The sequence below is a fragment of the Nothobranchius furzeri genome, chromosome 1 (assembly GCF_043380555.1).
Source record: "Nothobranchius furzeri strain GRZ-AD chromosome 1, NfurGRZ-RIMD1, whole genome shotgun sequence".
In the NCBI taxonomy this organism is placed as follows: Eukaryota; Metazoa; Chordata; class Actinopteri; order Cyprinodontiformes; family Nothobranchiidae; genus Nothobranchius; species Nothobranchius furzeri.
In genome coordinates, this window is record NC_091741.1 from 40,596,892 (window position 1) to 40,618,097 (window position 21,206).

General features: G+C 45.1%; 1 protein-coding gene across 1 annotated transcript; it reads right to left on the reverse strand.

Moving 5' to 3' along the window:
* Positions 1–13,628: 13,628 nt before the first annotated feature.
* LOC129163010 (uncharacterized) lies at positions 13,629–18,015 on the reverse strand. The gene is made up of 2 exons (XM_054739789.2): positions 14,287–18,015; positions 13,629–14,216 (listed from the first exon to the last, which is right to left on the reverse strand). Exons 1-2 carry the CDS (start codon positions 14,551–14,553, stop codon positions 13,644–13,646), a joined length of 840 nt encoding a protein of 279 aa, XP_054595764.2. The 5' UTR covers positions 14,554–18,015; the 3' UTR covers positions 13,629–13,643.
* Positions 18,016–21,206: the final 3,191 nt, after the last annotated feature.

Consider the following 21,206-nt stretch of genomic DNA (forward strand, 5'->3'; position numbering starts at 1 on the left):
GTGTCCCGGAGGACAGAGGACAGGAGAACACGCAGCTAATTAATTAAATAATTTGGTTCTGTACCTTTCTCTTCAGCACAGCCGACAAAGTTTTATGATGGGTCCGTCCTCCTGCATGCTCAGATCATTCCCTTCCCTTGCTTGAAAACTTGTTCCAAAATGAAAGTTGAACCCACATCTTTTTTATCTGTGAATTCAATGCTGTTCGGCAAGTCTCAAATAAAAATTTGGGCATCTTACTGTAAAAAAATATACCATTAATGTAAAAAAGAAACTCTAAATAATTATGTTCACACCCAGAATCAAACCCAGGTCTTCTGCATGAGAGTCCAACGTCTTACTAGGTGAGCTAAAGCGCCAGTGATGTCCTTTGTATCTGTAACATTTATATCCTTGATGACAACTGAAACAACGTTCAAAGAATGGTTCGAAGCGAAAATGGCTATTTTGTTGCTAATTTGCAGAATATATCTAGAAGAAAGTAGCTAAGGGTCCTCAGAAATGTAGCTAGGTTCATCACTAGGCATTAGGAACAGCGACAAAGTCACTGATTTGGCACTGCCTCCCTCTCTGCTGCTAAAGCTACGGATAGCAAATGCTACGGGTGATGCCTGAGCGTGAACGCGCATGAAGCAGCCTGTTCGACCCGAGCATCTCTCTTTTTCTGTAATTTTACAGAAAAACAGGCAATCACAGTAAAAATGCCAGGGCTCATTCTACAGGACCAGGGCATTGCAGGAGAATGTATGAAGAAGACATTTATTATTTCTATACATGTTTTGGCTGTCAAACTTCCATAATGCCCCTTTAACCGTTTTTCCCTTCACATTTCTTAATCTAAATTTTTCCTTTTCCCAGTTTTTTACTGATATGTATTTTTTAAATCATTTTTTATTCATATTTTTTGTTCTTGTGAAGCACCTCGCTATTTTTATTTTTACCTTCAGAGGCGCTTTACAAAAAACTGATTATTCTCCTTCTCAAAACTGCAGTTTGTGCCATCTCTGGACTTGGAAATGATTGTTTGTTATTCAAATCAACAACAAAAGGACTCACGAGATAAATGTTCGTTTAAACTTTAATGAGAACGAGGATTGTGAGAAAATTTAATAAAAAGTTTGGGACAAAAGCTTTTGAACAGGGTGGAGAAGTAATGAGAATGTAGCGTTAACAGGTGAGTGGCATGGCTTAAACTGGACTTAATCAGAACTTTGATAAGGTTCGCTTGGAAACTCTCAGGAGTTTAAAACTTCCTCAGAGATTTTAATGCTGAGCAACATTTTGCACCTCTCTAAATGCTAAGAAAACTTCTGCCACACAAACACGACCCTTTAGTTCCTGAACTGCTTTTTTCCGGAACTGCGCTGCTCTGGGTGGCTGCATGTTGGAGTAGCTCTGTTGACAATATGTAAGTTTTGCCTTTTCTTGGGCATTTTTTATTCTAGTTTCTCAAGAAAAACTGTATTTTTTGGACACTTTTCTGTTTCTGGTGCTGTGAAGCTTGGAGGATTTTTACAGCTATTTTTTTTTTAGCTTTTTTTCACTTTTTGAGCATTTGTTATGATGTGTAACCATGGCAACAGTCTGGTTTACAATCGGGAGCAGCTGATTAATATTGGAAAGACTGAAATAATACCTCAACTGAAGCCACAAATCCCAATTGAGCTAAAACGCTAAAACGCAAGAAGCGTGGGTGCAGAGCGGGAGCAAAGCGGAGACAGAGAAAGAGGAAATTCAAACCATCTCTTCCATCGAACATAGTGGGCAATGTGGGATCACTGGCCAACAAGATGGAGGAACTCCAAACCCTTTCAAGGACTCAGCCAGAGTATCGGCAGTTTCAGAACCGCTGGAGGAGATAATGCAAAGAAGGATTCTCCAGAGAATCAAGAAAATGATGGACAACCCTGAGTGTTCTCTTCACAAGACTGTCCGACAACGGAAGAGTGTCTTCAGTCAGAGGCTTCTTCAGTTTGGCTGCAACACTGGCCGCTACTGGAGATCCTTCCTGCCAACAGCCATTGTAATATACAATAACTCTTTGATGACTTGATTATTATTATTATTATTCTGAACTACTATAGCAATCAATTTCCCTCTGGGATTAATAAAGTATTTTTGAATTTGAATTGAATTGAACTGAATCAATGCGCCTGCTTCTGAGCGCCTAAACATTGCTTTGATTGCTTGTTATGTTGCACATGAGAACAGTCCTTTGTCTTTATGTCTATGTAATGTAGTAAGTGGTCCAGTTTTCCCCTACAAATTGACCAGAAAATAACAGCAGTAGCTCAACAGGCTGAGCGGGTTGTCCAGTAATCAGAAGGTTGCAGGTTCGATCCCAGCTCCGGACAGATAATTCTGCTGTTGTGTCCTTGGGCAAGACACTTAACCCACCTTGCCTGCTGGTGGTGGTCGGAGGGACCGGTGGCGCCTGTGCTCGGCAGCCTCGCCTCTGTCAATATGCCCCAGGGCAGCTGTGGCTACGTCGTAGCTTATCACCATCAGTGTGTGAATGTGTGTGTGAATGGATGAATGATACACTGTAGTGTAAAACGCTTTGGAGTCCTTACTCTGAGAGGCACTATACAAGTGTAGTACATTTATCAATCATCATTTAACCTTTCATTAGCAGACATAAACCCACCATATGTCTGGCCTCCAGATCCAGAAAGTTCTGCTCAGTTCTTGACTCAGTACAAGAAGACCAAACATCTTTGCTCAAGGCCTCGTGCCATCCTGCTGAATCCTCACCCTAAATAAAAGTCTAACTCCTAGAAGTTCCTACATGACTTTAAAACTTATAAGTTGGAATAATCATATGTGTTGAATGAACATGACTTTTAAATGAAATAGGTAACACTTTAGTTTTGGGAACACAAATTAACCATTAATTAGCTGCCAGTTAATATGCATATTAGTGGACTACTAAGTCTGAATTAGTCATTATTAAGCTATTATCAGGTGCTTATTACCAAAGCTGTAATTCTAATATTAACAGGCAATAAATTAAGAGTTTTATCAAAATAAGTCATTCATACTGGTTTGTTAAGTGAAAGTAAATGGTTTGTTGCTGATTAACGCACATGCTAATTAGCTCAAACCAATATGTGGCTTTTAATCATCATTTCCTTGGCTTTTAATTAAATGATTCATTTCTAATTTTTATTTCAGGGAAATTAAAATAAAATGAATTAAAATGACTTTAAAAGGCATTTCTAGGTTTTCATTTACAGATGAGCATTTGCAAATATGGCTGCTCGAAACTATAGTGCATCGTGTGAATCAGTGAAGCTTTTCTGTTTATAGTTACTGGATCAGATTTGGGTTTTAGTGACTGCTCCTGAGCTCTGCAGAGGACACACCTGCTCCCCTTCACCTAATCCGCTCCAGCTTCTCACCCCATTCTTGTAATATAATCCATATTCTTATAATTCTCTAGTTCATGACTCTTAACAGCATTCTAAAATAGTATAGCTGTAAATATAATAATAATAATAATAATAATAATAATAATAATAAATAAATTATTAAGTGGTGTTCTCGCATTTGTCTAAAAACATCTGCCAATAACATGTTTCAGACATGTTTCAGACGGAGAGCAACTATTGGACCCATGATGCCGGAGGAAACGAGATAGCGCTAAACACCGCTCACTGTTTTGCAGATCCTAATGTCTTTTGTTGTCCGTGACTTCAAATGGTGTTTTTCTTTTTGGGACTTGGCTGGTTCTCCTTCTCTGATGTTACTGAGCGGAGAAACTCACACCAGTGGTGTTCTGTTGCTAAATACACGAGTGTGTGATGAGGGGAAGACCCAGTGAAGTGGGGAGGTTCAGCGAGACAGACGACCGGATGGTCCAATAGTTGCTTTTGGTCTGAAATGTGTTATTGGTGGAGGTTTTTAGACAAATGCGAGAAAACTACTTTATTGATATACTTATATTTTTATCTCCACAAGTAGCGATGCACCAAAATTAAAATTCTTGGCCAAAACTGAAAATGAAGAAACCAAGGCCGAAAACTGAAACACAGACAGAAATGTCATAAATTAAAACAATAGCATCAGGAATGTAAAATTAATATCAAAGTCCCAATACTGCGTTTAACAAGCCACAGCTGCAAATATTATTCCTGAGGTCAAACCATAAGATTTGCCACTTCAATCTGAACAACACTTCTGGGTGTTTCATTAGAAGTTTTCTAAGTTTATAGAGGTTGAAATCCGCCCCTCATCTGGAGGCTCCCGACTTCGGGGAGGAGACGAGTGGAGCACACGGAGGGTAAATATTATGTATTAGAGAGGAAAAACTTCAGTTACAGACAGGTCTGTTCATTGTTGACTGGCTGATTCACCCTCTGATGAAGATATTCACTCATCCAGTGAGATAGAAAGTGAGGCTGCAGCTGCGTGCAGCAACAAAGTCTGTGTGCTTCACGAGAGTAGAGCTTCACACACATGATCCAGAGCTTATTTCACCATGTTCAGGACATGGAGGGTGTAGAAAGGACGGTAAAAACACTGTTAATAGTGACAGATGTAGCAGGAATGTAAAAACAAACACCAAGCAAACGCGTAGACGTGAAAACGAAAGTAAAAGTCAAAGGAGAAAAACTTTACTTTTAAAATCTGTGCGAATGTACGATTTTATGAAGCGAAGAGCAAGTTGTCATGTGAGAACGAGGTTCAACGGGGTTCACCAGATGTGGGGTTTTTTTTTTCACAGACTTTGGACTTACGGACGAAAATGGAAAATGCACTTTTGGGTCTATTTGGCCGGAGGTTTGGCTGTGAGGCATGAAAAAAATTAAGCTAATTTGTTTGTCTAATTTGCTATTGTAGCTTTAATCATGAGTCCAGTTTAAAACAACCAGTTTGTGAGCAGCAGTTCTTAACATTAGGAAATGCCTAATTAGCCTAATTAACAATGCATCTTTAATTGAGATCGTTGGTGTATTGAGTTTGGATCATGTCAGCCACACACCTGAGAGGCACAACCACTAAGATTATTAGTTATAGCCGTCATCGTGTTTATTCTTTTTAAATTGCGTCTCTCTCTTATCCAACAACAACAGCAAGACTGGCTCTTAAAAACTTGAGTTTCATTGATCCATGAGAACGCAGCTCCACATGTTGGTGACTAATTCAGAGCTTAAATCAAAGAGAAATGACCGAACAAGCTAGCCTGTTTTCTCGCTCCAGTCCAGAATCATGTCAGCAGGCAAACACAGATGCAGCACTGCACACACAACTCTGACTCTAAGCATAGCTGGAACAAACACAGATGCTACTCCATCATTTCCAGGTCAAAATGATCTAGTCTTCCTCCCTGCTCCACTGCAGCTTTTGTTTCACTAACAATTTACTATCTTCTCATTTCCCTCCAGTGGGCCTATTCTTAGAGTGGGTATCGTCTTGGAGAAAGGGTTATTTTTAGTCAGGCAGTCACGTGATGTCACTGCAAGCTCGCAGCTGTAGGTTACTGGCATGACACGCTACACGTCCACAGCTCCGAGCTCAGACATGCGTCCTGCACATCTCCTTATAGAACATTTCCATAAAGGTGCTCTGATGGGGGAAAATGAATTTCAGTCACTCTGCAACATTAATACGCCAACCTTAAACCACTATAATCATCCATCCATCCATCTTCTGAAACCGCTTTGTCCACGCAGGGTCGCGGGGGCGGCTGGTGCCTATCTCCAGCAGTCAACGGGCAAGTAGGTGGGGTACACCCTGGACAGAGAGCCAGTCCATCGCAGGGCAACACAGAGACACACAGGAAAAACAATCACACACACACACACACACACACACACACACACCTAAGGACAATGTAGACAGACCAATCAACCTAACAGTCATGTTTTTGGACTGTGGGAGGAAGCCGGGTACCCGGAGAGAACCCACGCATGCACAGGGAGAACATGCAAACTCCATGCAGACAGATCCCAGGCCGGGAATCGAACCCAGGACCTTCTTGCTGCAAGGCAACAGCTCTAACCACTGCGCCACTGCTATAATCAGCTGCTTCAATTCTGCTCAGCAATTCTAACATGGGGACAACCTAGAAGCGTGATTGTGATTAAACGCTTCTAACAGAAAAATAAGGTTAATGTAATTATTAATTTGCCAGATACTGAAATTACTTGTCCATCAGCAAAATTAGATTAGGGGTTATTTGCATGCAGCTTGGATGTGAATCATCTTAAGGTGTTTGAATAATTCATTCATGCATGCTGACAGAGTTTAATTCATGCAAAAGCTAAACAAGAAATAATGAAAATAAGAGTTAAATTAAAATCAAAAGTTAACTGGTTATTAGAGCGAAAAGTCATTTAGATCTACTGTATTATAAGACAAAGTGTATTAGAGCTCTACTGAAGCCAAATCATTTCTACAAATTCACTTAAAGGGAGCATGACTAATTAAAGTTGAAATTGTTCTTTGTTCGGTTCAAAGGTGTTTATGAAGTTCTTTTTTGTGCTTCTTAATCAGAGCAACTCTGACAAAGGTGGCAGTAGACGCCGAAACAAGTCTGCAAAGATAAAAACAAGCTCTATTTGCTCTGTGTTTGATGAACCGCCAAAAGCAAAATCAGATAGAAAACCCAGAACAAACGTAATAAAGATGTTTTCGAAGTTCTTTGCACTAAATCCCTCTCATATTAGGAGATCTCTGCAGTTGGATCAATTTCAGTACCTTCCAGAATGAGCCAGTTCTGGGTTCTGTCACTTAAGGAAATCAAGCTGCTTCTGGCCACACCCACACATCCCTATTGGCTGCTATGAAGTGAAGAGCTCGGAAATCTGGGAAAGGCTGAAAGTGGAGCTGCTGCTTTTTCAGACAGGTGAATGGGAGGTTTCATTCAAATTTATCTTATTATGACATCACAAACGGGGACTTTTTGAAACTGCTCATTTAACAGCGAATTCCTGAACACAAACATTGACAGTAAACAGATGGACAGTTTTAATTCCCGTTTGGAGTGTTTATCGAGACAGTAGGGACCCACATGTCAGCACAAAATGATGCAAAATATGAGTTTTGCATAATTTGTCTACTTCGAAATTATAATTGCATTTAAAACACGTGGTCAAACATATTAGCCATCAACATATTAATATATAAATAAAAAAAAGATATTAGCAGGCTCAAATGACCTTTGGTTAATCTCCAAGATGATTAAACCTGTCTCTTAGTGTGGACAATGTGGGGCATGTAACATTGTCCAAAAATGTATATAAAGTTTAAATTTCAAATGAAACACTTTTTTAGATTTTAAGTAATGTCTCTTGTATCCCCTTCTATTGTTAGTTTGATTAAAGCTAGGGTAGGGTGGAAATTCTTTTATTTTATATGTAAAGTCTAGAAAACAACCAGTTCAGTTTCATCTTATGCATCTGGCACTGTCCCTTCTTTTTCAGCAGGAATGTTTTGCTTGTGTTCCCCTGGAATCTGCCCAGCATGTGCACGGTTTAGCCCCGATGATGAGACTCGAGTCTGCCGACCTGACAGCGAACATCTACTTAGAGAAAAGTCTGTCTCAGAAAACGTAGAAAGGAATGAAAACTCAGCAGTCACACATGTGGCGGGATCATTTCAAAAGAAGCACCACATTTAGAGAAAACGTGTGCATTCTGATGAGAAAAGGATAATTATGAAGTATATACTGCCCATACGTCCATCCATCCATCCATCCGTCCATCCATCCATTTTCATCCACTTATCCAGAGTCGGGTCACGGGGGCAGTAGCCTAAGGCAAGAGGCCCAGACTTCCCTCTCCCCAGCCACTTGGGCCAGCTCCTCTGGGGAATCCCAAGGTGTTCCCTGGCCAGGTGAGAGACATAGTCCCTCCACCATGGCCTGGGTCTACCTTTAGGTCTCCTCCCGGTTGGACGTGCCCGGAAAACCTCACCAGGGAGGCGTCCAGGAGGCATCCTGACCAGATACCTGAGCGACCTCAACTGGCTCCTCTCGATGTGGAGGAGCAGCGGGTCTACTCCGAGCCCCTCCCGAATAACCGAGCTTCTCACCCTATCTCTAAGGGAGAGCCCAGCCACTCTTCGGAGAAAACTCATTTCGGCCGCTTGTATCTGCGATCTCGTTCTTTTGGACACTACCCCAAAGCTCATGACCATAGGTGAGGGTAGGAACGTAGATTGACCGGTAAATCGAGAGCTTTGCCTTCTGACTCAGCTCTCTCTTCACCACGACAGACCGGTACAACACCCGCATCACTGCAGATGCAGCACCAATCCGCCTATCAATCTCATGCTCCAGTTTTCCCTCACTCATGAACAAGACCCCGAGATACTTAAACTCCTCCACTTGGGGCAGGACCTTATCCCTTACCCGGAGAAGGCATTCTACCCTTTTCCAAATCAAGACCATGGTCTCAGATTTAGAGGAGCTAAGTATACATAATATACTGTCTGCATTTTAAAATAACCCTGGAAATAAAAGAGTTTCCATTCGCACATGTAGGGGTCAAAGCTGATCGCTGAACCTGACCAATAAATCACAGGATGGTTAAGCAGAACTGATGGAAGTTGCTGACACACTATAATTATCCTGCTCTGCATTATCTGTAATTGAGCTCATTAAAACACAAAGAGACTTCAATCATAACTGAAGTGTACTCATTAAGGTGTTTTGTTACCACCTTCAGAAGAAGGGAAGGTTTGTCGTGCCGTCGCCGATGATGCAGCTGCAGGTCGCGGTCTGTAATTTTCATCTGGGATCAACCACGGTTATCAGTCATGGTCGACAGACGCCGTCATCCCAACTCCCGCTCCGCAGAGGGGAGCATTGGGTGCAACTGTCTCAGAGTGTGGAGCAAAATACAGGTTAGACCACCAAGCAGAATTTCAACAAGAAAGAAGAGTCTGCAAAAACAAACTTGCTCTGGTAAAAGCTTCTTGGTTAATCGTCCAAATATAAAGTTCAAGACCTGACCTCCTGACTCTCAGAGGCTTTCCAAAACAAGCATGGACTTCAGGTATGAAACTAACACAAACAGAGATGAATAAATAAAGTAGGAGGAAGCAAAACGTTATTTTCTTTTGCGTAGTAATCATGATACAGTTTGTTTCCGGTCGGTAACAAGATGGCGCCTGTGCTTGGCTTAGCCGCGGTCACCGGCCACTTTTTCAAACTCTTCTCCACTAACCTCCTCTTTTCCACCTTGCTCCTGTCTGCAATCCTCTTCAGTAGTGTCCCTGCTACCATCTCCTATGATCGCCAGAATCTTTTATCCTTCCGTTTGTTCACAATCGCCCAAGATGCACCGAGGACGTACCTCCCTCTTTGTTTACCTGAGCGGCGCACTGGCCCGGAGCAAAACGACGATTCCAACCAGGGCGCCTCCAGCGATGTTTGTTCGGTCCCGGAAAAACGTTGGAGGAAAAGAGGTAAACGAGCAGAAATCCAGGTGAGAATAAGACTTCTCTTAAAGCGTGGTTTATCTAGTAAACATCGGTGTGATCTTCTAGTTTCTTGTCCTTTGTTTGGTGACCTGAGCGCCACTTCCGCATTCCCGCCAGGCCGCGTTGCGGTGCGGTTTCTCCGTCCAAGTTTTTTAATGTCTGTTTATCCTCATTCCTCTGTGGTTTCTCCTCCTGTTCCCTCCATAAGTGGTTTTTATGAACACCGTGGATCTAACCCTGCTAATTTACGTCCACTAACTCCAGCTTTTTCTGTAGTTTCTGATTCCTCCACCTCACTCAGCGTGGCTCTATAAAATACCCGCTCTGTTAACAATAAGACCTTCCTGCTCAATGATTTAATTCTTTTTGTCCTGTCTGCCTACAGAGCGCTTCTCTGCATTTCCTCTGGAAATCACTACTTTTCAGAAATGGATTTAATTAATTGGTCATTCAACGCGACTGATAAGATTTTTTGTACGATGAGAATGGAGGAGGGGGCTCCCACTTGCCCTCACGGGACACACGCAGCGGGATATATGCTCGATTCCTGGAATGAGTGGAAGGTCATCTGTCTCTCTCAGCTGTCCATTGAGGACGTCGAAGATATGTGGATATTTGGCCTGATGATCACTGGATTTCTTCTGATTGGAGTGGGAGGATATCTGGTTTTCCGAAAAATTGGGATGACGGGAGCGATTGGAGGGCGACCCCCACCCATGGACGGCACCGTCCGGACAGAGACCTCACAGACTGGGACGTTACTCGAGGTGAATCGTAAGCTGGACAATGTCTTAGCTGCGTTACCAGTGTTGGTGCGCAAAATGGATGTCATCTCGGAGAGGGTTTAATAACCCGAATTGGCTTCACTGAAGGACTGGAATGACCAGTTACAGACTGAAGGCAGAGGGAAAATTATCTCTGCCTGACCCAAACACAGTCTTGTTATCCTTATCTGACGCCACACAGCCTTGAAGCTGCAAATAATCATCCCCCACGAAGGAAGGAATGCAGACAGATGCTGTGGCACCCATCCTACCCGGAGGACAGAGGACAGGAGAACGTGCAGCTAATTAATTAAATAATTTGGTTCTGTACCTTTCTCTTCAGCACAGCCGACAAAGGTTTATGATGGGTCCGTCCTCCTGCATGCTCAGATCATTCCCTTCGCTTGCTTGAAAAATTGTTCCAAAATGAAAGTTGAACCCACATCTTTTTTATCTGTGAATTCAATGCCGTTCGGCGAGTCTCAAATAAAAATATGGGCATCTTGCTGTAAAATAATATACCATTAATGTAAAAAATAAACTCTAAATGAACTATATTCCCACCCAGAATAGAACCCAGGTGTTCTGCATGGGAGTCAGACATCTTACTAGGTGAGCTACACACCAGTAACATTCACAGTATCTGTAACTTTTATATCCTTGATGACAGCTGAAACAACGTCAAACGAAGGAACAGTTCGGAGTGAAAATGGCTATTTTGTTGCTAATTTGCAGGAAATATCTAGAAGAAAGTTCTACAGAAAGTAGCTAAGGGTCCTCAGAAATGTAGCTAGCTTTGTCACTAGGCGTTAGGAACAGCGACAAAGTCGCCGAGTTGGCACTACCTCACTCTCTGCTGCTAAAGCTACGGATAGCAAACGCTACGGGCTATGCCTGAGCGTGAACGTGCATGAAGCAGCCTGCTCGACCCGAGCATCTCTCTTTTTCTGTGATTTTACAGAAAAACAGGCAATCACAGTAAAAATGCCAGGGCTCATTCTACAGGACCAGGGCATCGCAGGAGAATGTATGAAGAAGACATTTATTATTTCTATACATGATTTGGCTGTCAAACTTCCATAATGTCCCTGTAAGTTCACGAGGAACACAAATCTTGAGCGAAGTCTTATTTTTCTTTCTATATAACAAGTCATCAAAATATTTGGAGAAAATGACAGAAAAATACGTTTGAAAGGTGTTTTCAGTAGCTAAATTTGAGCTTTTAGAGCTTTTAGCGTTTCCCCGGGCCATCCCTGGACAGCTCATCCATATCTCTGCAGAGGTCTGTGTGTGCAGCGCTCCTCAGATAAAAGCAGCTTCTCATCGGGAAGTCATTTACAACAATTTCAGCCAATTTTCACTAGATAAGCCTTCAGCTATTATTTAAAAAACACTGATGAAAAAAGGAGATTAGAATTTAATCAGAGCTACACGGGGAACAGAACTCGGGAGGAAAATTAACTGTGAAGCGCTCAGGTTAGGAGGTGTCAATGGGAACAAGGAAACAGGACGTGTTGTTTGACGATTACTAAAATAAGAGGAGATGACAGCTTTTCAGAGAATTAGAGAAGAGACATGTTATTTAGTTTCAATGAGTCTAATTCTTCAGATGAATCCAAACAGCAGGATATCAGCTATTTTCTCTTAGATATACGTTTGAAGCTATTACACCCAACCGTGCATGTTGACCTTTATAGAGTACCTGTACCTGTGTGTTGATTATTACTTAATGTCAAGAGCTGCTCACACACTGATCTCTACATTTTTAACCTTTCCAACACAACTCATAAATATTTTAACACAAAAAAAACCCAACAACCAACAGTCTCGTTTTTAGCTGAGCGTGGCCCAGTCTGAGGAATCCTCCAAAATAAGTCACCGATGATTACCACAGCATGACCCAGTCAGAGTAGGAGGGCTGATTGCAGCTCATCAGCCTGTCAGCTGGAAGTGCATACTGAACGGTGCCCACGGTCGAGTGGCTTTCCCGCCTGATGCATTTTCCTCACATCACTGCAAATCTAATGGCTGTTGTTTTAGCCCCAAGATCAGTAAATCTGTGGAAAAGATGAGAGAAACTGGATTTTTTAGCAGGTCTTGGCCTGTTTATGTCCTCCATTCAAATGGATCGTGAGTGTTATGCATCTCAAAGATATAAAGTGAAGAGGAATGTTTTCTTGCTATTGTCTTTTACAATAATGCTCCCAAAATAATTGAGAAAATGGTAATATGTTGCAAAAAAACAATTAAAACAAAACTAAGCATCAATGTCGAGAGGAGCCAATTGATGTGGCTCAGGCATCTGGTCAGGATGCCTCCTGGATGACTCCCCGGTGAGGTTTTCTGGGCACGTCCAACTGGGAGGAGTCCCAGGACACGCTGGAGGGACTATGTCCTCGGCTGGCCAGGGAACGCCTTGGGAAGAGCTGACCCAAGTAGCTGGAGAGAGGGAATTCTGGGCGTCTCGACTTAGGCTGCTTCCCCCACGACCCAACTCCGGATAAGCGGCTGAAAATGGATGGATGGATGGATGGATGGATGGATGGATGGATGGATGGATGGATGGATGGATAAGGCATCAACATTTTCTAGAAAAATATGACTTGTCAAGTTTAATATTTTCCCCAAAAAAACTTTACAATCGATAATATAAAGACCTCCGTTACCCATAATGCCTTGAGAAAAAGAATTATGGTGACTTTATATCTCAGGTTTGAAGGAAAAATATTTCACAAATCTGACTTTGAGCATCATGTAGTTCTATTTCGTCTAGTCTTAGCCCTTAAGCGAGCTGCTATTGGAAGGGTGATCTCAGCATCAGCCAATCATGAAGAGCTTAAATGTACGCCCACCACGTGGGCACCCCTTGTGGGTTATATAAGTGGAGCGACTCCACTGTTCGCCTCCGTTTTCTCTTCACGCCAAGCTTAAGAGCTTCTTTTAAGAGCAATTATACAAGAAAAATCTACTCACCGACCATGTCCAGCGACGCCAGGACCTGCCCGGCCTGCCAGACGGGCTCCATCTCCAGCGGCGACCTGCACGCCAAGTGAGCCAAGTGTGAGGTCTGTCTCGGGGCTCACCACGCTGGCCTGGCCTTGACCCCCAGGCCTCGTGCCCGTTTTGTACCGCTCTGCCCGTGGCTGAAAAGGTCCGCCGGGTCGAGTACTTCACCCCCTCCACCGACGAGGAAATTCCGGTGGCTGGCACGTACTCGCTGGACAAGGCGTTACGGTTCTTCAACGTCGGCCAGGAGCCGGCTGGCTCCTACCGATTGGACGATGTCATCGACAGCAAGGAGTACGACGAAGCTGGCTTCCATAGCCCTTCCCTCCTGTACAACACGGAGGTCGACTACGAGGCTGGCTGCTATAGCCCTTTTTCCCTCCAGTACAACACGGAGGTCGACGAGCCTCGTGAGGAGCACGACGAGGCTGGCTGCTGCAGCCATTATTCCCTCCTGTACAGCACGGAGGTCGACGAGCCTCGCTCAGCGGGTCCTTCTGCCCCAGTGGTTTCTCGCTCCTCCCTGCCAGCAGTTAGAGCACTGCTCCAGGAGCTGCCCGCCATCATCTCCGCGGCTGCGACCCGCAAGTGGCTAGCCGTTCCAGAACCGGCTCCCCTGAGGCGGATGAATTGGCGGGAATTTTTGGGGCAACACAGACGCGCTGTCCAGACCCCGTCTGGCCGCACTTCCCCGCTGCCATGAGCTGCTGGTCCGCCGCCTTCTCCGAGCCTGCCAGGCTCGAGGCGCCAATTTCCACATATGCGCCCATTACCAAGGTCGAGGGCTTCTCCGACCAGGGCTGGCCATCCGTTCCTCCACTGGAGCCGGACTTGGCCTCGCTGTGTGGCGTCAAGAACCACCTCACTGGACCGCGAGCAGTTCCCACTAAGCATGACCAGCTGCTGAGGCGGCTCGCCGATCGCGCACACCAGTGCGCCTTCCAGACCGGCGCTGCAGGAAATAACATCGCCTTCTCGCCTTTGGCGTTTCCAAAATGGTGGAGGAGCTTGACTCTCCTGTCAAGTCAAAAACCATCATTACTAAAACTGCTGATGCCATCCTCAATCTGTGCGCTGCTGTACTCACCGGTTCTGCTCGCATTGCTGCCTGGCAGACCCTTATCCAGCGGCCTTGTGGCTCATGGCCCTGCCCTCCATTCCTGAACACCTGCACAGAGAGATGCTGGAAGGCCACATCACCTCTGACGCTCTGTTTGGTCCCCATCTTACGAGCATCATCTAGAGGGCTCAGCAGCTGAACTTTCAGCCACGGTGCGAGACCTGGTCCACTCTCGGTCAGCCTGCACTCCGGCCGTTCCCCCAGAGGATGGGACGAACGGCGCGGAAACTCCATGCGCCCAGCTGCACGGCCCGCCCCGCGGAGCCGGCCTCCCGCTGAGGCGGGACCAGGGAGTTGGCGGCCAACGGTTCCGAACGAGCCAGCAGACACAGCCTTGGCAGTCACAGGAACCTCGCCGAAAACAACCACGAAAACGACTCGTTGGGGGGAATATGTGTGCTTATGGCTGCAATGTTAACTCTGTGAATTATTTTGGTTTTGAAATAAAAACCCAAAAAACGTCACATTGAGAGCAGAATCCTACAGTCCTCTGCAGAACCTTCTGCCGAATCCTCACACATGATGTTCCCCGCACCAAGCACTGCAACACATCTGCATGTTCACACAGTCGGACTCGGTCACGTTACACGGGTAGCTGTAAGGGTGCGCTCCATTTGCGCACCGCCCCCAGCCTACGGCCAGGCCCGACTCATCCCGCTTCCCCCACAACTTTGGGTGGGACGGGATGTCATGGCGCTGTCGCGACCACGCGCAAAGCGCGCACATTGCGCGGCTCCATCCGCTGGCACTTTGACGTTCCCGTGCACGAGCCCAGCTCCCACTCGTCCTTCATGGACTCCACGCTCTGCGGTGCGAATCAGCCTCTTCCAGCTGTTTCACACTTGCTTTTTCGATCACAGCCCTCCATGGGTCGCTCCCAGTTCTCTGGTACGAGCGACGGCGGTAAGGGCGCGAAACCAATCCTCAGACGTTGTTCACGTGACCTCGAGCACACGTCCGCTGTCGGAACGCGCGCACGAATGCCTCCCTTTCGGCTACTCGCTAGCCCAGCGCACTTTCTCCAAATGTCCGGAGACCGCGCTGCAGCCACTGCGCACGGCGGAAACGAGGGTTTTATTTTACCGGGACGATCTGCTCCGATGCGCCCGGTCCGAGGACGGGGCGTCAGTGCAAACCAGGAGGTTAACAGAGCATCTGTCAACCCTGAGGTTTTCTATTAACTGGGGGAAGAACTTCGTTCTTCCATCCCAGTCGATTATGTTTCTCGGGGTGGAGCTGAACGCCTCTCTAATGAGAGCACGTTCGTCGCCGGTGAGAGCGGCAGATCTCACCACAGTGATCTCCCGCGTGCAACCCCGCGAGATCGTGAGAGCCCTGTTAGTCATGAGACTTCTGGGCATGATGGCTGCAGCCCACTCGGTGGTGCTGCTGGGGTTGTTGCGCTCGAGGCGCCTGCAAAGTTGGTTCATCTGCCTCCGGGTACACCCGATACGTCAGAAGAGACGTATGTTGAGGGTTCCCCCCTCAGTGGGCGGGGACCTCGCTCACTTGGGGAATCCCTGCATCCCCTCACACAGGATTCCCATCGGACGTCCTGCGTCACACGTATCTGTGTTTATGGATGCGTCACTGTCTGGGGTGGAGGGCACGTGCTTGTTACGCGGCAGATCGCTGGCCCTCCCACACGCACGAGCACATAAATGTGTTGGAGCTTATGACAATGAGGAATGTTTTCATGCACTTCGCTGCCCTTCTCGATGGCCGTCATGTCGAAGTTCACACAGACAACCAGGTGGCGGCAGCCTGCATAAATCGCCAAGGGGGAGTTCGATCCCCCCCCTCTATTGCGCATAGCCACAGGTTTACTGTGTTGGGCACATGTCCACCTGCTGTGCCACCTACATTCCGGGGATCCTGAATGTGGCGGCAGACATCCTGTCGAGAGGGGGTCCCCGCGACTCCGACTGGCGTCTGCATCCCGCGCTGATATCACAGATTTGGATAAGGTTCGGGGAACCGTGTGGATCTGTTCACGGCTCGCGAAAACGCTCAGTGTCGCCTGTGGTTTTCCCTGAGTCTCCGGGACCAAACCTCGCTCGGAGCGGACGCCTTCTCACACCAGCCCGGGCTTCGAACGCTCCTTTATGCGTTCCCACCAGTCCCTCTGATTTTCCGTCTCCTGGACCGAGTTCGGTCAGAACAGCTCTCGGTAATTCTGGTGGCGCTTGTCCGCGTCATGGCTTCCGGACCAGCAAGCTCTACTGTCCGGCTCCCCGTGGAGACTCCCGCGAAGGGAGGACGCCCCTCCCCGGGCGGATGGGATAATCAGACATCCTCCGGAAATAAGCCATCGGCTGTGGGTCTGGCCGATGAGCGGTTTCGATTAGGGGTTTCTGGGCTGCCGCATGATGTGGTCATCACGATTCAGAGTGCGCGGGCGCCCTCTACCATTGCATCTTACGCTGCTAAATGGGCAGCTTTCCAGAACTGGGGCACAGAGCGGAATGTTCAAGCGCTCTCCTGCCAGCTGGCGGATGTCCTATCGTTTCTGCAGATACTGATGGACAGGGGCCTCGTATTCAGCACTATTAAAACATATGCTGCAGCTATCTCATCCTGTCACCAGGGTTTTGGTGATAGATCTGTTTTCAATCATCCCCTCACAAAACGTTTTCTAAAAGGTGTCAGAAGGAACAGACCTGTGTCCCGTCCGCTAATTCCCCAGTGGGATCTAACGGTGGTTCTGCGTGGCTTATCTGAAGCCCCATTTGAGCCCTTGGACCAGGTCTCACTCAAGTTCCTGTCACTTACAACTGCCTTGCTGCTGGCACTGGCATCAGTCACGAGAGTGAGTGACCAAACCGCCCTCTCAGTGGCTCCCGCATGCCTCAGGATCCGGAAAGATGGCGGGTCTGCTGTTTTATGCCCCAGCCTTTGTGCCCAAAAAACATTAATACTTCCTTCAAATCCAGGTCAATTTCATTGGCTGGACTTTTTCCTCCTCCCCATAATTCTGAGGAGAAGGCGGCTTCCCATCTTCTCTGCCCAGTGCGCGCGCTCGCACGATATGTGTCACGCACTTCAGGGATTCGCCGCTCACAAATCATGTTTGTGCACTACAGGGAGTCTTCCCTTGGGCAAGCGCTGTTGGCCCAGCGCCTTTGACTCTGGCTATGTGACGCCAGTTCACTCGCTTACACATCATTGGGGCTGGATCCTCCTGAGACACTCAGGGCTCACTCAGCCAGAGGGATTTCCTCTTCTGTGGCGCCCCACAGTGGTGGGTCAATGGAAGTCATTTGTCAGGCTGCTTCATGGGCTTCACCCTGTTTCTTTACTCGTTCTTATTTACGAGATGTGTCTTCAGGATCCATCACTCGTTCAGTGCTTGGACCTCAGCAGGCTGAGTGAACGCATTATGGCACCTCATCGGCCCTGCTTGAATGAATTTCTTCCTCTTGTGGATGATATTTTTTAGTGGTGGCCCCACTCTTCTCTCTGGCTGCCTCAGCCTTTTAAGCCCTGGGCTGAGGCTGAGCGACCCCCACTAAAAGGAGACATGTTGGGTGTGTCCATTGGTTGTGTTAACCAGTGGGGCGTAAACCCATCCAGCTGCGCTTTATTCCAATAGCAGCTCGCTTAAGGGCTAAGACTAGACGAAATAGAACGTTGGTTACGTATTGTAACCCCAGATTCTATGAGTCTAGTCGCAGCCCTTAAGCCACTTGGCCACACTGGTTCTGTTAGGACTAAGAGCCATCAGAGGCGAGCAGTGGAGTCGCTCCACTTATATACCCACAAGGGGTGCCCACGTGGTGGGCGTACATTTAAGCTCTTCATGATTGGCTGATGCTGAGATCACCCTTCCAATAGCAGCTCGCTTAAGGGCTGCGACTAGACTCATAGAATCTGGGGTTACAATACGTAACCAACGGTCTTCACTAACTCTGTAAATATGTCAATAAGAACCATCTGTTTTCTGTCAGTCGTTGGTTTTATGTAATTGTCTAAATTTTCATTAAGTCCCAATTTGTGATGTCACAATAAGGGAAATTGGCAAAGAACCTCCCCTCACCAGTCGAGTCCCCGCCCACTAAAATTGTTGAGGATCTGATGTTTTTGTTTACTGAGAGTGAGGGTACGCTGGAAGGATTCTAAGCTAATGTCTACTTCTCCGTCTGCGTCGGAACAGACACGCAACATCATTATGCGTCGACGCAAGAGTCCTCTGATGGGCTTGCGGAGGAAAACGGAGACATTCCCCCAAATTTTACTATCCATCGAAAGAGATGGAGACCACGAGCTTTTACTTGGTCAGGACGCTGCTTCCTGATTTCATTTGTCACCAGCACTGTGTTTGCCGCTTTAAAAAATAGAGAGATTTAGCAGCAGATATGGAACAGAATGAAGAACGCATCACGGAAAAAGACTGAAAATATGAACATTTATTCACCCGTGACTGAAGGAGTACAAAGATATGCTGTAAGTGTTATATTCATGGACGGAAAAGACAAGAAAAGTGAGTTTACAAGGTGCCGATCGCATGAAGAGGTGGAGGGGAATGGGGGACAAAATTTGTTCGTGTTAAAAAGTCTCTGGTATGGTATGGTATGGTATGGTATGGTATGGTATGGTATGGTATGGTTAGTGTATGGAGGACAGAGGACAGGAGAACGTGCAGCTAATTAATTAAATAATTTGGTTCTGTACCTTTCTCTTCAGCACAGCCGACAAAGGTTTATGATGGGTCAGTCCTCCTGCATGCTCAGATAATTCCCTTCCCTTGCTTGAAAAATTGTTCCAAAATGAAAGTTGAACCCACATCTTTTTTATCTGTGAATTCAATGCCGTTCGGCGAGTCTCAAATACAAATCTGGGCATCTTGCTGTAAAATAAAATACCATTAATGTAAAAAAGAAACTCTAAATAAATTATGTTCACATCCAGAATTGAACCCAGGTCTTCTGCATAGGAGTCCAACATCTTACAAGGTGAGCTAAAGCACCAGTGATGTCTTTTGTATCTGTAACATTTATATCCTTGATGACAGCTGAAACAACGTCAAACCAAAGAACGGTTCGGAGCGAAAATGGCTATTTTGTTGCTAATTTGCAGGAAATATCTAGAAGAAAGTTCTACAGAAAGTAGCTAAGGGTCCTCAGAAATGTAGCTAGCTTTGTCACTAGGCGTTAGGAACAGCGACAAAGTGGCACTGCCTCTCTCTCTGCTGCTAAAGCTACAGATAGCAAATGCTACGGGCTATGCCTGAGCGTGAACGCGCATGAAGCAGCCTGCTCGACCCGAGCATCTCTCTTTTTCTGTGATTTTACAGAAAAACAGGCAATCACAGTAAAATGCCAGGGCTCATTCTACAGGACCAGGGCATTGCAGGAGAATGTATGAAGAAGACATTTATTATTTCTATACATGTTTTGGCTGTCAAACTTCCTTATAGTCCCTTTAAAGGATGGAGCTCATCTGAGAAACTCAACCCAACCCTAAAAATGTCTGTTTCTAGGAAGGAAAATCTGTCACTCAGCAAACATGATCAGTGATTATATTGTCCATATAGCCCAGGGTTCATTTTCTAATTTCAGCAAAATGTCTAATCATATTAGCTGTTCTACATTAAACTGAGAAAAACATCATTTTTTCATATTTTCAGAGCTCCCAAAGGCAGTTCACAGAGCTGGAATACCATTTCAACACACCAATTACTTGAGTTCCAATAAAGCAACACGTTAGCTGCATAACTCTTTCAATTATGTTTCAATTAGTGGACAGTGATTTGTTTGGAGATGATCAACTCCAAGGTTTTTTAACCCTCTGTTCATTTGCCTTTCTTACTGACTAAACACACACCCAGCTTCACATGCCAGCCTGTTTAATTCTGAACCAATCAGTGTCTGGGACTCTGCTGCAGCTCACTTCAGGGAGCATAATGCCCATATACCTGGTTTGAGACAGAAAATTGAAGATGAGATAGTAAAGGTACACAGACGTGAAAAGGTTTTCTGTGTTTGTGAGCTCTACTTAAAAGCTGCTAAGGACACAAAAAGAAAAAAGGCACAACTTCACATCAGCAGATCCGTGCTGCTCTTGGTTGCATAGAAATCAACCAATTCTGTGTGAACGCATGTAATCAGCGCCGTGTTTCACATTCGGTGGCTTTTAGATAAAAAATGGAATTTTCAGCCAGCCGAAGACATTTATATACAATTCAGACTTTGATTTTATGAGACAAAGTAAAAAAATAAAAAATAAAACATCTGAGGCACAGGGTATGATGGAACATCTATTCAAACACAGACATTGATATAGATTTTTTACGTATTTTCATCATTCTTTTCTGGTTTTGTCATTATGCTTTATCAGAGGCAATAATGTCATTCTGCTCAATTATTGAAAAAATGTCATAATCACTGATTTTGTTTATTAGCTGACTGAGTTGGGAAACTTCAGGAAAATCTGAGGGTAATTTGTCTAAATCATACACATGTATGTATGCATGTATGTGTATATATATATATATATATATATATATATACACACACACACACACACACACACACACACACACACACACACATATATATATATATATATATATATATATATATATATATATATATATATGTGTGTGTGTGTGTGTGTGTGTGTGTGTGTGTGTGTGTGTGTGTATATATATATATATATATATATATATATATATATATATATATATATATATATATATATATATATATATATATATATATATACACACACACACACATTATATGTGTGTGTGTGTACGTACGTATGTGTATTTGTAGATAGATAGATAGATAGATAGATAGATAGATAGATAGATAGATAGATAGATAGATAGATAGATAGATAGATAGATAAGAATATGCATATCTCTGGAATTGTAAAAAAAAACT

Excerpts from the sequence above, each read along its gene's own strand:
- LOC129163010 (XM_054739789.2), bottom strand. The coding sequence starts at position 14,553 with ATGGAGTTTCCGCGCCGTTCGTCCCATCCTCTGGGGGAACGGCCGGAG. Across the intron at positions 14,217-14,286 it reads CAGCAATGCGAGCAGAACCG|GAGAGTCAAGCTCCTCCACC; the intron begins GTGAGTACAGCA and ends TTGACTTGACAG.